At 33.6% G+C, this 18812-nt stretch overlaps 2 protein-coding genes across 4 annotated transcripts in view; both read left to right on the top strand.

Moving 5' to 3' along the window:
* Positions 1–3707: 3707 nt before the first annotated feature.
* On the top strand, positions 3708–4616 carry LOC139501878 (uncharacterized). The gene has a single exon (XM_071291108.1). The coding sequence runs from the start codon at positions 3708–3710 to the stop codon at positions 4614–4616; it is 909 nt and encodes a 302-aa protein (XP_071147209.1).
* Positions 4617–8626: 4010 nt separating this feature from the next.
* Positions 8627–18812, top strand: part of LOC139502135 (solute carrier family 35 member F6-like) — a 36601-nt gene continuing 26415 nt past the window's right edge. The window contains exons 1-3 of one of the 3 annotated variants that reach the window (XM_071291510.1): positions 8627–8988; positions 10294–10363; positions 14043–14265. In XM_071291510.1, the coding sequence (XP_071147611.1) occupies positions 8900–8988; positions 10294–10363; positions 14043–14265 (382 nt within the window). In that variant the 5' untranslated portion in view covers positions 8627–8899. The remainder of the gene's footprint in view (positions 8989–10293; positions 10364–14042; positions 14266–18812) is intronic. The other 2 variants (XR_011658734.1, XM_071291511.1) reach the window with 2 other exon arrangements.

Below are 18812 nucleotides of genomic sequence, written 5' to 3'. Positions count from 1 at the left end.
ACCAATCCTGTTCATGTGCCACACCAATGACCTACCAGACAGTGTAACATCATCAGTAAGACTATTTGCCGAAGATTGCCTACTATACAGAACAATTAAAAATAGCCAAGACCAACAAAAACACCAAACAGATTTGGAACAACTAGAAATCTGGGCTGACAAATGGGGGATGCGTTTCAATGCCAAAAAGTGCTTTGTTCTATCCATAAACAAAAAAGCAGACTCACACATCCTACAAGAGGTACAAGTGAACCCGTACTTAGAACTCAAAATCTCAAACGACCTGAAATGGAGCATCCGCATAAATAACATCAGCCAGAAAGCCAATGCCACCTTGAGATTTCTTAGGAGGAACTTGAGGAACGTACCAGAGGCATGTAGGAAAGTGGCATACATATCCCTAGTAAGATCGACAATGGAATATGGCGAAACAATCTGGAACCCATATATGAAAGGGGATATTGACAAATTTGAACGTATCCAAAACAGAGGCATACGATTCATTAAGAAAAATTACAGTAGTCGAGAAACAGGGTCCCTGATAACAAACATGAGACGCCAACGTGAAATGGAGACGCTAGAGGAAAGAAGACACAGCCTCAGTCTTATTCTGATTTACAAGGTGGTTGAGGGTCTAGTGCCGGCTCTACCAGCTGACAATTTTGTCATACCAGCACGACCTATAAACGAACGATAAAAGCCAAAACGTATTCAAATTGTGAAACTGACAATATCACCGAACGTCAAAGCATCAATAACACCAGAGGACTAAAAGTACCAAATAGCAACAAACCACAGTATATAACATTATTTTTTTCTGTGAAAACAACTATTCACTGGTACCAACTACCAGATAAAGTTGTGCATGCAGGTTCTATAGAGGCATTTAAGACCGCTCTACAAGAACACCGCCCATAACAACGGCGCTCTTCTCAACCGTGTATAAAAGCCTAAACAGGATTCTACACGTACCACTACAGATACAGATACAGAGTGCCTTTGGTACAGCAGTCATCATCGTGTAACAATTTTAAAAGGAACAATTTAACTGAACACAAATTGAAAACATCTGTCTACAAACACATTCATTGATAAATGGATATCACATAAAACAATTAAAGCGTACATATTTGGCAATCAATGGATGACATTAATCAGGGACTTTCTATACTAAAGTATAGTAAAGTAAGTGTAGAAGTTGTAGTTTGACGAATAGAGAGATGACGACATCGGGTTATGAAATGATATTGAAAGTGTGATTGCAACTGTTGCTTTCAAAGCCTAAGGATTTCTTATATATATACACCTTCAAGTTGTGGCGTAAAAGAAAAGTTTTTTTGCGCAAACAGATTTTTCCAATTGAAAACACACCAATTGTAACTTATTCCTTCGGTAATATATCCTTAGAACTATATGATAAAAAGATCTCGATTCATATATGTATGTCAACCAGTGGCGGATCCAGAGGGAGTGTAGAGGGCGTACCCCCCTTTTTTGCTTGCACTTTTTTTGTTTGTAAAATGACTTTTAATCAGACTAGACTTCGTGAACTTTGCCATTTTCAGTGTATTTAATTTTTATGCGACAATTCTTTACTTATAAAGATATTTTTCGATCGTATTTACTGTAACATATTATTGATAATGTCAAAGTCAAGTGATTCGCTACCAGTGCGTCGAAAAAACGTCAATCAGTCATTTTCAAATTCAAATTACAGTAACACATTGCTTAGGGTGAGGATGACATGCATGACACCTTCAAAGCGACAAAGGAATGAGCAAGAACGTGTTGACTTCTATTTCACAATTCTACCAAACAGGAAGAAATACTCTTTTACACTCACAGGAAAAATGTATGTAGCAATATCATTTACATACGATCGAAAGCATGTTTAACACTACACGCCTTCATCTCAGGAGCCTATTAATAACATAGCAGAATAATGATCCCCAGTCAGTAAGCTCTAGATAAAGTCTAAGGAACGGACCATTTGATTTGAGGAGGCAGTCTGAGATTTTTAAGAGAAAAAAGTTCTGACCGTGAATTTTGCCTTAAACAAAAATGCTGGTCGTATCTGGATTGAAAACAATAATTTTGACTGTCCCCTTTTTTGCTTTTAGAAACAAAAATTTCCAACGGAATTATTTAGCATTAAAAAAACGGGTGTAGTTTATTTGGGGCCGGCGGTTGCATGTAAAACCCATTTCTGACCGGAATGTCTATTTCGCCAAACAGATATATTGAAATAATTTTTCAAGGCCCGACTGCAACCAGCCTACTGGGTGTGGCCTTTATGACTCAATTTGTCGATCGTCATTCATAAATTCGTTGCCATTTCAGACTCATTCGTAGCCTTTGGTTGGTTTGGAATTTACCCGTCACTTCCCTTGTTGGGTGAAACATTTCAGTCAACCAAACATTTGGATAAAAGTTGTTGTTTGTCTTTCTTAACTCATGTTGGTCGTATTGTCATTTAAGGACACTCAAATAATGAGCCATGATAACGATATAGAGCTGAGACTACTATTAAACCATATATAAAGACAGTGTCATTTTATTTTTTTGGGGACAGAATTCATATATAATGTGAGGGTACCTAATACACTTATTTCATTTTGTTTTATTTAACCAGAAAAAAGTCCGCTCGGCAAAGTTTACATACTTCGCCCCCCCCCTCTTTCAAAATCCTGGATGCGCCCCTGCGTCATTATGTAGCAATAAAATCATTAGAAACAGTGCGACTCACTATTGAGCTGACAGTTACAACGGAAAGATTAATTAGACCAAGTTTGATTTATCTAAATCAACTAGGAGATTATCTTATAAAAAAAACAATATACAAGTCATTTAAGGACACTCAACTAAGGAGCCATATTAACGATATAGAGCTGAGACTACTATTAAACCATACTATATAAAGGCAGTGTCATTTCATTTTTTGTGTGTGCACAGTTCATATATTCGACGGCGTAAATAATAGAAGAAGGAAATGTAAGTAACCTTGCATGGTGGAGTGAGGAGCTAACTGAATTATAAAACGACGTTTGTGCATCCGAAAAAATATGGATAAAGTGTAAAATTCAAAATCAGAAAAAAAAATCGACAAGTTTGTTAATAAAAGGAAACTATTTGATTAAGCTGTCAAAACAGCAAAACGCCAATATTGGCACTCCATTCAGGAAGAATTGAGTAATTCGTGTGGAAATCAAAAAGAATTTTGGCGAAAAATTGGAAAAATTGGTGTAGGTAGTGAGCGCCAAAATTATATTCCCATGGAAGTAAAATTAGATAATGGTCAAATTTCTATTGATAAAGATGAAGTTTTAAATAAATGGAAGTGTGATTTCTCTAATATGTTTAATAGAAATGATGATAGTGATGTAAATATATGTGAAAATGATGTAGTTGTTTTATATGATGATATGTTAGATTGTGAAATATCTGTGGAAGAAGTATTTAATGTTTTAAAATGTTCCAAAAATGGTAAACCACCTGGATATGACGAAATACCAGTTGAATTGTACAAGAACCAAACTATGTTAAATGCACTTACTAGAGATTTCAATATTTGTTTTGACTCTGGTAAAGTTCGTGCAATGTGGTAAAAAGGGATTATAAAGCCTATTCTAAAAAGCTCAACATCAGATCCGAGTGATCACCAAACATGTGACCCAATCCCATTAAATACACATCCTTTAAATATTTTAATGTATGCTGATGATGTAGTTCTTTTATCATCATCAGAGCAAGGACTTCAAAATTGTGTTAACAAATTAAATAAATTTACAGTTGATTATAAAATGACAGTTAACATAAAAAAGACCAAGGTTCTTGTATTTAACAAATCAGGAAGACTTAAAAATATTAAAATATCATTAGGAAACCAGACTTTAGAATGTGTACAGAACTACACATACTTAGGTATAAATTTTTCATCGTCTGGGAGTTTCCAAATAGCAAAGAAAGAACTTTATAACAAAGGAATGAAAGCATATTTCAAATTAAGGAAGACCTTTTCAGTGGAAAGCCCAAAACCTAGTACTTTATTACACATCTATAACCATACAATCCGACCAATCTTGTTGTATGGATCTGAAATTTGGGGTTATATACCACATAAGAAACAAATACATTTGGATAACTTTATATCAAAAGAAACTGATTATCTTGTTCTAGAGAAAATTCATACTAAGCTTTGTAAATTTTCACTTGGAGTTAATATAAAAACATCAAATATGGCATGTAGAGGAGAACTAGGTTCACTCCCTACACTGTATTATGTAATAATGAATATGGTAAAATATTGGATCCATCTTATGAAAGATATTGAACCTTCAAATATTATTCTAAGGGAAGCCATAAATCTATCTCATTCTATGGACAAACATAACCAGGAATCTTGGATAGGAAGCATTAAACATATATTTAAATTTCTAGACTTAGAATATCTTTTTGTTAACCAGTCAAACTTTAAACAAAACCATATTCTAAAAAAAGTAAAAACATCTTTAACTATTAAATTTAAAGAAAGCTGGTTAGCGAGTTTAGAAAGCAATTCTGGGAAGTGTACTAATTTACAATCTGGCAATAAATTAAGAACTTACAGAAAATTTTAAAATATTTTTATGTTTGAACCATATTTAAAAATGAATTCAAAAAAAGACAGGCAAATAATCACAAGATTTAGAACAAGCTGTCATGATCTTGAAATAGAAAGAGGGAGGTATATTGGAATTAAAGCTGAAGACAGAAAGTGTAAGCTATGTAAGAACGCAGTTGAAGACGAACTACATTTTCTTTTAAAATGTCCTGTTCTAAAAGATACTAGATCTCAACATCTATTTAATTTAAATTCTAAATTCAAAAATTTTTCAAGATTATCTGATGAAATGAAATTTGTTTGGATTCTTTCATCTGAAGATTTGTTTGTTACTTCAAACTTATCTAATTTATTGCACTCCCTTTTTGAAGAAAGAAAGAAAATTATAGAAAATATTGTTGTTTAAAAAAAAAAAAAATAGAAGAAAAAATATATATTAGATATATATATATATATAAATTAAAAGTGATCAGGAGTTGTCTCCCATAGACCTAGAACTATCCTAAAGATTTATGTAATTTCTCCAGGTCACAGTGGCACCCATAACAACTATGTTTTGTCAATAACTTGGTTTATATCAGGTTAATTAGTGTAAATGTGTATTCATGTGGTTTTTTGTTTAATTGTACTTTAATCATTCTAATCATTTTCTGTGCTTTATTTTGTAATTCATTTGATTGTATAGCTCAAATTTTGGGCACCATGATTGGTTAATAAAAATTATCTATCTATCTACCTTGTCGTACCGTGCTATAAATTTGGCACCAGTTTCCTACAAACTGTATTGTGGAGTATTGAACTCTCGACTTACATATAAGCTTGATGATATTGACTTCCTATGTGACGAGCAAAACGGTTTCAGAAACGGTCGTAGTAGATATACTGTCGACCATTAAAGTTCATTGTCTACTATTATAGAAACTAGAAAGCTACGGTGAAGTAAACAATCAACATATGTGGCATTCGTTGACTTCAAAAAAGCTTACGATTGGATAAATAGAAACTTATTATTTTGTAAATTAAAAACACTTGGTATTAGTTCCAAAATGTTAAAATAACTTTATTCTCTTTATTACAATGTACAGTCTTGTGTTAAAGTAAATGGTAACTTAACAGATTGGTCACACAGTTTGATGTAAATTGTGGTCTAAAACAAGGGAGTATCCTTTCGCCGTTGTTATTTAATATCTATATTAATGATCTTGTTGATGAGGTAAAGAAATTGAACATATGAATAGACATTGAAAATGATAAAGTTAGCATGTTGTTATATGCAGATGATCTTGTTTTTATCACTGAGAATGAGAGTGATTTACAAAAAATATTAGATGTTTTGAATATATGGTGTTGTATTAAAGACCTTACTGTTAATTTAGAAAAAAATCTGAAATAGTACATTTTAGAACACAGTCTGTGTCTAGATGAAATTTTTCATTTTTGTTTAATGGTAACAATACATATTTAGGTTTATTGTTTACTGAGCATTTAATCTATGATAATATGGCAAAAGCAGTTGCTAAAGCTGCTAGTAGATCGGTGGGTCTGTTAATATCTAAATGTAAAGCTAATGGTGGTTTTCAATATTGTACATTTACAAAATTATTTGATACACTTGTATGGTCTGTAATAGATTATGGTACCTCTATATGGTGAACACGTGATTTTTCATGTATAAATACGTGTAGTATTAAAACTAGAGCCATGCGTTTTTTTCATGGGTGTAGGAAAATACACGCTTATATGTCTTTGTATGGTGACATCGGCTGGATGCCATGTAAAATCAAACAGTTGACTAGTGTTTTTAGAAACTGGACACGTTTTTATTAAAATGAATGGTGATAGAGTAAATAAAAAAAGAATTGTGCTATTTTGAACAAGGATTTAATCAAAAATATTGAAAATGTATGTTTTAAAAATGTTAAGGAAGAATGGTATGACAAGATTATGTCAGATGATAAAAATAAATCACGTACATATAGAATGTAAAAAAATGTATATGGCGTAGAAAATTATTCGATTTTTTTAATATACAAGGTATAGATACAGGAGTGCTTTGGCAAAATTTAGATGTCGTGTAGCACCCATTAGTATTGAAACCGGTCGTTATGAAAATATTGATATTGAAAATAGCGTATGTTTTAACTGTACTGATGACGTTGAAGATGAAAAACATGTTTTGTCAAACTGTCCTGTATATTCAAATATTCGTAATGTTAATTTAAACCATGCTTGTATTGTTGATGAGAATTTTTTTTTTTTTTTTATATATGTCTGATAATGAAAAGTTTATATTTCTTTTTACAAATGAAAAAATGGTATTTTATACTGCCAAAATCTGCTATGAAATTTTAACAAAGCGAAAATGTATTTTATATTCATGATAGTTGACTTGTATTTGTAAATATAATTCAAGAAACATTGTTGTATGGTCTCCCATAACTCTTTATATAGTGGCTCTTGTTGTTAACTTGTGTTTTAAAAACCTTTATATTTTATATGTAACAAGTGGTGAGACTTTAATAAAGTTTTTTGTCTTTGTCTTGTCTATATAATGTGAGGGTATCTAATACAATTGAGAATGAAAATGGGGAATGTGTGAAAGAGAGAACAACCCAACCAGAGAGCAAAAAACAGCGAAGGCCACCAATGGGTCTCCATGAATCAACACTGCAAGAAAATCCCGAACACAGAGGCGTGCTTGACTACTTGTTAGCCCCTAAACAAAAATATGAAATATGTTCTAGTTCAATGATAATGGACGTCATACTAAACTCCAAAATATACAAATTAACTATAATTGAAAATTATATAAGATTAACAAAAGCTAGAGGCTCCTGACTTGGCGGGGTATGTTTTGTGAGAACTCAGCCCTCTCCATACCGCTAGCTAATGTATATATGAAAACAAAACGCAATACATGCAATACGCACAGTAAAATTCAGTTTAAAAGAAGTCCGTGTCCGATGCCAGAATGGTAACAAATGAAACTTCTAGGAAGCAAAATGACAATGACACATAAACCAACAAAGAATTAATCGAACTACTAACAGTTACTGACATGCCCTGCAGCTTCATCCTTCAAATAAACTGAATGAAAGATTATGTCTTCATCATATATGAATATCAAGCACACTCCCTCATACCATCATAAAATATATGAGGACATAACCCGTATCATGCCAACAACGTTAACTGTATGGTTTTAGAATAAATGTGATTATATCCGGACAAAAACTATATATGCCATCTTTAATCACCTGACAACAGTTTTATTTCTTCAAACATTTATAACAATTGTCATTAGTCCATTCTTATTATCATTTTTGAAAAATGAATGCTCGTAACATTTTTTATTTTGACAATCTCATTTTTAAAAGATGGCTTTTTCAGTTCTGGACGTCTCCTAGCTCAGATTAAATTTCCAGCCACTGAGTCGGAACACTTTTTCTTTTAAGATATATACTGTGAACGCTTTGTAAACATTGGTTTTCCCGTTTGAATGGTTTTACACTAGTAATTTTGGGGCCCTTTATAGCTTGTTGTTCGGTGTGAGCTTAGGCTCCGTGTTGAAGGCCGTACTTTAACCTATAATGGTTTACTTTTTAAATTGTTATTTGTATGGAGAGTTGTCTCATTGGCACTCACACCACATCTTCCTATATCTATTTGAATATATTTGTCTATTTGAAAGACTTGCAATATGTCAAATAATGATATTAAACAATTTTATTCCCTAAAAACATTTCATTTCATTTATATATAAATATGAAAATAAAGTGATGATAGAATTAATCCAGAGACATATATACACATGTATATATGTCTCTGATTAATCATAGGTTGGAGTGCTTTTAAATAAAATAATTGTAATCAGCCAATCAAAAATAATGTATGTTTATGAAATATACATTTAATGTAATTATCTAGGCTTATTCGTTGGTGTTTTAAAAAAAAAGTATGTTAAACGTTCTTCGGTTGTGAAAAGACCACTCGATTTCGTCTGTTCATTTATATAAAAAAAAACGCACCCAAAAGTCATGTGACATTGAAAAGTGATCATGTGAACTTTCACAATAGCAGAAGATTCTGTCGACAAAACTCCATAATTTTACTTCCTCTTCCTTATACCTGCATTTAAAGGGAACAATTAATTGTGTATTTTTCATCTGACGTCACCTGATTTATTTTTAATGGTTGACGAGAAACAGGAAGATTTTTTGTAAAGTGAAACAAATATTGAACAGATATAACAAAAACTTTGAGCTGAAAATCTGAACACTTATAAAAACACACACCACAATGCCTGTCTGTGGAGGATGGACTTTCAGACAGTTGGTACTTGCCATTGTCATGGTGATCACAGGTTCTATTAACACACTGTCAACAAAGTAAGTGACATTTCATCCATCTTCCTCCTTAAATTCTCAAGAGGAGCGAGGGGTCTTAAAATTGTAACCAGAGAGCTAGTCCAAATAATTATGACGTTTTTGAAAGGCTATTATATTTTTTTTCGTTGACGCCTTACATCGTAGATATATATATCTGACATGATTGAAATTTTGAATTTGCACTAAATGCATGTTTCGTCTACAAAAGAATTATCAGTGACGCTTGAAACGAAATATGTTTAAAAGCCCAAATATATTAAGAAGTTGAAAAGCATTGAAGACCAACAAATTTTACAAAAGTTTTGCAAAATTCAATTTATTTCCAACTTTTGTCTAGTGAAGCTGCGCTCACATTTACTTGGCACAAACAAAACCAAATATTTCTAACATTCTAACCAACATTTCTATTCTAACTTTTAAAATTCTTAAAACACAAAATAATCCGGAACATATAACATGTATAATGATAATCATGATAATATTGAAGAAACTATACAAAGAACGATAACTCTTAAGAAACTTACTGACCTGATGGCAAATTAATCTACATTCTAACAATTGTACACTCAAACAAAAAATATTGATTAGAGTCCTGTCTGTTGCTGCCATCTTGATGTTTTATTCTTTATTCTTTTGTCTACATTGCTCTTTCAAAAGTAATAGACCACTTTCGAGTTCATCCGTCACCGGAAAAAACTCGTCAATTATACGTGCCTTTATCATCGTCATTTGTGCGTTTAGGGGCGTCGTCACTTCCTTCCAATGTTGAGCGAGTGGTTGGAAAACTATAATTCTATATTGTACGAATTATTCGACAAATTGAATTCTCAAAATTGACAATCAACACTGCTGTCATTAGGGAAATGTCAGTAAGTACCTACAGAGCAACCATTATTTCTAGTTTATCCTGCACAAAGACGATCACTAAGACGCTTGATGAACGTAAATAGTGCAGGGATACAGGCGAGCCCCTCTATCTGGTAAATGACGTCATAAAGGCGTGTATAATTGACGAGTTTTTGCCAGTGACGGATGAACTCGAAAGTGGTCTATTGACGTATTTTAAAGACCCCCACATCTTCTTTTGCATCTTTATGAATTGCAATAAACTTCATCTTGATGTTTTATTCTTTATTTTTTTTGTCTACATTGCTCTTTCAAAAGTCATTGACATATTAAGCCCCCCCACATCTTCTTTTGCATCTTTATGAATTGCAATAAACTTCTGAAACATTTTTGTAAATTCAAAATTTTTCTTATCTTTTTATTGCAAGAAATCAATATATAACAATTGTTTGTTGACAGATGGGCAGACAGAGAAACAGCACTTGGAACAGCCGAAAAACCACATGGATTCGACCATCCTTTCTTTCAGGTAGGTTTAGCAATATAGAGGAATCTTAATTACCGTCATGACTGTTTATAATGGTTTCAGTCTCATTGACTTCTTCACTTGAGAGGGTCCCATTGGGGTCTAAGCGTGACGCAGGATTGTGATTTTTTGTAAGCGTGAAACGTGAAAGTCAAATTATTGTGTCATGAAAGCGGGAAATGAGGTCTAGCGGGACCTGGGAAATGACAAAAAAAATAGAATTGCTTACGTACATAGTATAAACGGGATAAGGGAGTCTGACAAAACAGTAAGCGGGATCCAGGATCGGAACCCCCCAATGAGACCCCCACTAGAGTGGTCATAATTTTCATCAGGGAAATGTATCCGGTATGAATACTAAAGAACATCTACAGTCAGAGCTCAGACATAAATAAGTCTGAATCTGCTTTTGACTCATAGAGGTGTAAATTTGTTAGTTTTAGATTGTCTCCCTTTAATGCAAGACAAAATAATACTTTAATAAGTCAAATGTTGTTAAGCAAGAAATAATTCACCAGAATCAAAAAGTTGCATATACCGACTCCTACAAGTCGATAAGTGATCAAAATTGGTTAACTTCAAGACCCATGCATATTTATAAAGAGGTCATGCATCTAAATCAAATAATGACAACATTGAAAGACAATGCTTTGTCTTCTAAAGAAAAATATGAATGAGAGTCTAAAAAATTGGGGATAATGTTAATTAACCTTACAATGCAACCACCTGGAACCACACTTAATGAGGTAAAACATTTGTGTTTAGTAGGGATGTTCAATTAGATAATTAAATATAGATAGCTCAAGTCCTTGTGAACTCTTGTGAACTCTCATTTACTTTTCTACATTGGCTAGAGGTATAGGGGGAGGGTTGAGATCTCATAAACATGTTTAACCCCGCCGCATTTTTGCGCCTGTCCCAACTCAGGAGCCTCTGGCCTTTGTTAGTCTTGTATTTTTTTAATTTTAGTTTCTGGTGTACAATTCGGAAATTAGTATGGCGTTCATAATCACTGAACTAGTATATATTTGTTTAGGGGCCAGCTGAAGGACGCCTCCAGGTGCGGGAATGTCTCGCTACATTGAAGACCTGTTAGTGACCTTCTGCTGTTGTTTTTTCTATGGTAGGGTTGTTGTCTCTTTGACACATTCCCCATTTCCATTCTCAATTTTATCTCAGACAGGTTTTTGCTGTCATAGGTGGTGTACTTTGGCCACCAAATAAAATTAAGTTTATTCATCAACATAAATAGACCTAAACAAGTCTGTCATTTTTTTGTCGAGCCTGCAACTTTTGTTGCAGAAAGCTCGACATAGGGATAGTGATCGGGCGGCGGCGGCTACGGCGGCTACGGCGGCGGCGTTAGCTCACTTTTTAAAAGCTTTATATTTTAGAAGGTGGAAACCCTGGATGCTTCATACTTTGTATATAGATGCTTCCTGTTATGAAGTTTCCGTCAGTCATATGTCCAATGTCCTTGACCTCATTTTCATGGTTCAGTGACCACTTGAAAAAAAAGTTCAAATTTTTGGTAATGTTGAATTCTCTCTTGTTATAAGTAATGGAATAACTATATTTGATACGTGCGTACCTTGCAAGGTCCTCATGTCTGTCAGACAGTTTTCACTTGACCTCGACCTCATTTCATGGATCAGTGAACAAGGTTAAGTTTTGGTGGTCAAGTCCATATCTCAGATACTATAAGCAATAGGGCTAGTATATTCGGTGTATGGAAGGACTGTAAGGTGTACATGTCCAACTGGCAGGTGTCATCTGACCTTGACCTCATTTTTATGGTTCAGTGGTTATAGTTTAATTTTTGTGTTTTGGTCTGTTTTTCTCATACTATATGCAATAGGTCTACTATATTTGTTGTATGGAATGATTGTAAGGTGTACATGTCTAGCGAGCAGATGTCATGTGACCTTGACCTCATTTTCATGGTTCAGTGGTCAGAGCTATTTTTTTGAGTTTTGGTCTTTTTATCTAATACTATATGCCATAGTTCAACTATATTTGGTGTATGGAAATATTTTATGATCTTTACGTCAGTCGCGAAGGTTTTATTTGACCTTGATGTCATTTTCACGGTTGATTGCACAGTGTTAAGTTTTTGTGTTTTGGTCTATTTTTCTTAAACTATAAGTAATGGGTTAACTATATATATTGTATAGAAGCATTGTTAGCTGTACTTGTCTGCCTGGCATGGTTCATCTGACCTTGACCTCATTTTCAAGGTTCATTTGTCTTTGTTTAGTTATCTTGGTTAATGTTAAGTTTATGTGACAGTTGTAATAAAGCTTGTAATAAAGCTTAGCTTTATACTTAGGACTATCAACATAATATCAATGATTAGCATAGAAGGCGAGACATTTCAGCGTGTGCACTCTTGTTACTTAGATAAGTCTAAAATTGAAAACATATTTTTATAATAAATACAAGTTTTGACTTCTTTAAGTCGAAAACAAAAATCGACTTTTTTATGTCTGAGATCTGACTGATCTAAGGATCAATTTACTGGTCATGTACAATGCAGGTGACTGATATGAAAAAATCATGCACTGTGTCAGTTATGTTCAATTTAATTTATAGAGATATATATCAATGTTTACACCCGTATTCAATTTTCCCTGATATCATATATAGAAAAAAGAAGTTGTATGATTGCAAGTGAGACAACAACCATCCAAAGACCAAATTATGTGTCTATGATCACTGTACATACTGTATGGCCTTTAACAATGAGCCCATAGTTTATGGTAATATATATTTTAAAAAGGCCCTAAACATGGCAATTTTAAGAAGAATACAACCTCTATGATTTGTGCTCTATCAAAAAAGTAAACAAGAAACCAATTCGACAGACAGCAACCACCAAATCACAGACTAAAAACTTAGGACAGATAAATGAGGAATGTGGCAAAGTCTGAAGCATGTCAATGAGGATGAGCACAACTAACAAATACCATAGCAGGAGCCGAACTTGTGAGGCCCCTCATTGGGTGTCTCCAAGTAATCATAAATACTTTGGTAATATAATCACATAAGCATGAATTTTTTTAAACAAGATAATCATGCATGTAGATAATCAAAAGTACAGTCCGAAATTATTGAATAAAGATGATACATTTGGTCTAAATGGTAATCGAATAATCACTATCAAAATAACCTAGTAATCACATAAGGCCAAATAAAAAAGTTTTTGTGGTTCCAGCCAGTAACTATAAAAAGTTAGGGTAGGTAGATACAAAGTAGGGATTTTTTTTATTTTATGTTTTCTTTTAACATTGAGGCTATGGGAGCAACAGTGCTTAATGAAAAATCATTTAATGACAAAAAACTCTTTAGGGTAGGCTATTATTAAGATGTAAAAGTAGGGAAGGTAGGATAACATGAACCACACATATATTTTTATTTGGCCTAATCAAAACTCCATGAGGAGGGTCACTTGTGGTTGTATTTAGATATAGAAAGATGTGGTGTGAGTGCCAATGAGACAACTCTCCATCCAAATAACAATTTAAAAAATTAAACTGTTATAGATCAATTAATGTTTGGCTTTAAGAGCCTTGGCTCACACTGAACAACAAGCTACTAGAGAGTCCCAAAATTACTAGTGTAAAACCATTCAAACGGGAAAGTCTTTGCACGATCTTATGGCTATTCTCTATTATAATTTTAGGCAGTAGGTATGTTCCTTGGAGAGATGATGTGCATGGTGGTATTCCTGGTCATGTATTGTTCAGGAAGAGGTGTGACCAATCGACAGAGAGATGCAAATTATTGTGGACTGGGTTACAACCCTCTGATATTCTTACCTGCCTCGCTCTGTGATATGACTGGTACCTCATTGATGTACATAGGATTGAATTTAACCTATGCATCCAGCTTTCAGATGTTGAGAGGTAAGGTAATCTATATTGTTTAGCTCACCTGGACCAAAGGACCATTAATAGAGCTTGGCCTCAGATGTCATTACTCTTGTTACCCTTAGAAAGATAGTCACCCTTCTTACACTGCTGAGCTAATTTTAACTTTAGGTGATCCTTTGTAAAATCTATAGTAATTTATTTAAGTTTGTGTTTTTAAATCTTTCATTCAGTCTTCTTTTGCATTTGAAATAATTGAAAGCTAAATTTGGAAGTAGATTCTTATACAAACCATATGAGTGAATTCAGGTGCTGTGCTTGTCTTCGTATTGATGATATTTTGTCATACCCTCTCCTTGTACAAACAAGTGCTAATTGATATTACACATTATCACATAATTTGTACAAGGAAATTTAATAACCGTCTACGGCCTCTTCCTCTGCTTCCATCTGGCTTCAAGGAACTTCACCAAAACGCTGTAAAGAAGCTTATGAATAAAATATGAACTGCATTTCTATTAGGTGTGATATGGTCTGATGTTAAATTCTGAAGAAGCAATTTGATACCATGAACAATAAAAAAAGAAGGTAAAAATCATAGAAGACTAAAACTAAATAGATCATAGTCCAGTTAATCAAATACCAAATTGACATTAAGACTAATGGATTTAAAAATAATTATATAAATGAGAAACAAGTGTATTTAAAACATACTTATAGAGTATAGACCAATTAACAGAACAAAGTAGAACAAAGACTATTGGACAAAAATATAAATGGCCCATATACCTGAGGACCAAACCTTAAAAAACTGATCAGAGACTAATAAAAACCAACCTACATCGTAATTAAGTACAAAAAGCCGACAGAACAGTATAGTACTACAAATCAGACCAAATAAATACAATAAATATACTAGTGGACAAAGTATGAAATAAGTCATCAGGCTGTAATAACAAGACAAACTGCATACGCATAGATCCAATTCACAACTTAAAGGTAGCTTTTATCAGTATATTTTCCTAGCACAAGCTAGTGCTAATTGAATACCTCACACCAGCACATAACATGTACAAGGAAAATAACTGATTTCTCAACTAAAATCACAGTAAACCTGTTTTTTAAGACTTAAATTACACTGGAGGAAAACATTGCACTTAGGGATGGTATAACACAGTTACACTCAAATAGCTCTCTGCCATGACCTTAATTAAATGAATGATGTGAAATATCATATTTACCACCAACCTTCATCGGTCAAAACTTTAGCAATCTTATACGGTCGCAAAAATCAAACATTTCTCCCAGCACAGACTAGTGCTAATTCAAATATCACACCAGCACACAATCAGTACTGCGAGAATTTATTTGATTCATTCCTAGAAATAAAAAAATACTTGCAAGTACCATGAAGCTTGACCATCTCACATGGCTAGTGATGGATACAGAAATAATCAAATAGGGGGCACACTTTAGTAATGCTTCAGTGATTCCCTATATAATCAACCACAAAAGGGGGACCTAACCCTAACCCCAGGGTTACATGGATCCGCCTTTGTTGGCAATTATACCACATCTCCTTATTCATTGTCATTTTTATATTTGGACACACAAAAAAAAAGATTTTCTTTTCCTGTATTATTTTTGAAAAAACAATAATATTGAAGAAATGACTTACCATATAACCATAATACGATTCTGTTTGTTTCCAGTTTCTTCTGTGCTGTTTTATACAACCATATTTCCTAGCACAGACTAGTGCTAATTCAATTAGTAAACAAGCACTTAGTAAGTTCCAGGGAAAATGATATACCAATATCAGTTCTTCTTGCAAAATTTAATAAATTTGAAAGAAGAATAATGAGTTGTAGCTCCATAATATTCTCCTAGCATAGACTAGTGCTAATTGTAGGGGGTCTCATTTGGGGGTTGCGATCCCAGATCACGCTTTCTGTTTTGTCAGGTTCCCGTATCCTGCTTACACTATGTACGTAGGCAATTCTCGTTTTTTGTCATTTCCCGGTTCCCGCTAGACCTCATTTCCCGTTTTCACGACACAATTATTTGACTTTCATGTGTCCCGCTTACAAAAAATCGGCAATCCCGCGTCACACTTAGACCCCAATAAGACCCACATTGTAAGCATCACACTATCACATAGTTAGTGCTAGGGAAATTATATGAATATCATTTAAAAAGTAAAATCACAAAAATACTGAACTTAGAGGAAGATCAATTGGGAAAGTCCATAATCACATGGCAAAATCAAATAACAAAACGCATCAAAAACGAATGGACAAAAACTGTCATATTCCTGACTTGGTACAGGCATTAAAGAACAATCTGAGCAATAAGTTAAATTATTATACTCACCTCTGTAGCTGGGGGAAAATTGGACTATTCTTTCTGAAGTTTTACTAGTAGTAAACATACCTTATCATGGCTATATCTCACTCTACATGTCATTTTTGTTGAATTTATCCACCATCTTTCTAGCACAGACTAGTGCTAATTTGAACTGTAAAACAAGCACATAGTAAGTACCAGAAAGACTAAAGGATAAGACACATATTCCATTAGATTATCAGCCTTCTTTTTGAAATTATCACCTTTTTTCCTAGCACAGACTAGTGCTAATAAATTGAATAAACAAGCACACAATCAGTACCAGGGAAAAAAGCAAAATGTGATAAATCATAATCTAAAAAAAAAAACACATGCAAAATAACATTGCGAAACCAGGTGCCAGAAAAACTCAGTTGAATAGACATTATTGTAAACAAATGCCCTAAAAATGTTTTCTAAATTATCGTATAGTAGAAACATCAGAAAGATTTCCTAGCACAGACTAGTGCTAATTGATATTGTTACACCAGCACATAGTAAATACTTGGAAGACTGACTGACTATAGAAATGAGATTTATGTTAAGGTATCAGGGTAGACAACTCACACATTTCTGTTCTTTTCCTATCTGTCTGTTATCATAAAATCCAGATGTTTCCTTATCCCTCTCCTGCTAGCACAGGCAAGTGCTAATTAGAATACCGCACAAGTACATAGCATGTTCTAGGAGATGAAGCATATCTACAAAATTCAAGATTATAAGTACATAGTCCCAGGAGAACTAAAAGATCATTATAGTAAACATATATACCTTAAACATGTTAAAAGTGTTTTCATGCTGCATGGAATCAAAAAGTAGAAACATCAGACAGTTTTCCTAGCACAGACTAGTGCTAATTCATATTGTTCCACCAGCACATAGTAAGTACCTAGAAGACTGACTGACTATAGAAATATATAATGTATAAAGAATCAGGGTAGACAACTCTCACATTCATAGATTTCCCTTTCTTTTCTAATGTATCTGTTACAATTTAAATCTGGATGTTTTCTTACCCCTCTCCTCCTAGCACAGACTAGTGCTAATTAGATTATCACACAAGCATATAGCATGTACTAAGAGGAGAGACCTACATAATACTAGGGATACTCATCTTAGAAATAGTAGAACCATCAGAAAGAATTCCTAGCACAAACTAGTGCTAATTGATATTGTTACACAAGCACAAAGTAAATACATAGAAGACAGACTGACCATTGACAGAAGATGTTACAGTATCAGGGTAGACAACTCTCACATTTGGTTATTTCCCGATGTGTTTCATTTGAACTCCAGATGTTTACTTTCCCCTCTCCTGCTAGCACAAACTAGTGCTAATTCTTTAATCACACAAACACATAGCATGTACAAGAAGGAGAAGCATAATATCTTGGAATACTCCACATCTGATCATGAAAATTTAAAAAGAGTATACATTGGCAGTAAAAGTGCATGTTTTCATGGAACCTAATAGTAGAAACATCAGACAGATTTCCTAGCACAGACTAGTGCTAATTGATATTGTTACACCAGCACATAGTAAATACTTGGAAGACTGACTGACTATAGAAATGAGATTTATGTTAAGGTATCAGGGTAGACAACTCACACATTTCTGTTCTTTTCCTATCTGTCTGTTATCATAAAATCCAGATGTTTCCTTATCCCTCTCCTGCTAGCACAGGCAAGTGCTAATTAGATTACCGCACAAGTACATAGCATGTTCTAGGAGATGAAGCATATATACAAAATTCAAGATTATAAGTACATAGTCCCAGGAGAACTAAAAGATCATTATAGTAAACATATATACCTTAAACATGTTAAAAGTGTTTTCATGCTGCATGGAATCAAAAAGTAGAAACCTCAGGCAGTTTTCCTAGCACAGACTAGTGCTAATTCATATTGTTCCACCAGCACATAGTAAGTACTTGGAAGACTGACTGACCAATAGAAATATATAAAGAATCAGGATAGACAACTCTAACATTCATAAATTTACCTTTCTTTTCTAATGTGTCTGTTACAATTTAAATCTGGATGTTTTCTTACCCCTCTCCTCCTAGCACAGACTAGTGCTAATTAGATTATCACAAAAGCACATAGCATGTACTAAGAGGAGAGACATACATAATATCTAGGGATACTCATCTTAGAAATAGTAGAATCATCAGAAAGTTTACCTAGCACAAACAAGT

This window comes from Mytilus edulis, chromosome 13, assembly GCF_963676685.1.
Source record: "Mytilus edulis chromosome 13, xbMytEdul2.2, whole genome shotgun sequence".
NCBI lineage: Eukaryota > Metazoa > Mollusca > Bivalvia > Mytilida > Mytilidae > Mytilus > Mytilus edulis.
The sequence above is the reverse complement of the archived record's forward strand: the minus strand, read 5'-3'. Positions and strand labels throughout refer to the sequence as shown.

What these genes read in the sequence shown, in the direction of transcription:
- LOC139501878 (XM_071291108.1), top strand. Translation starts at nt 3,708, where the DNA reads ATGTATGCTGATGATGTAGTTCTTTTATCATCATCAGAGCAAGGACTT.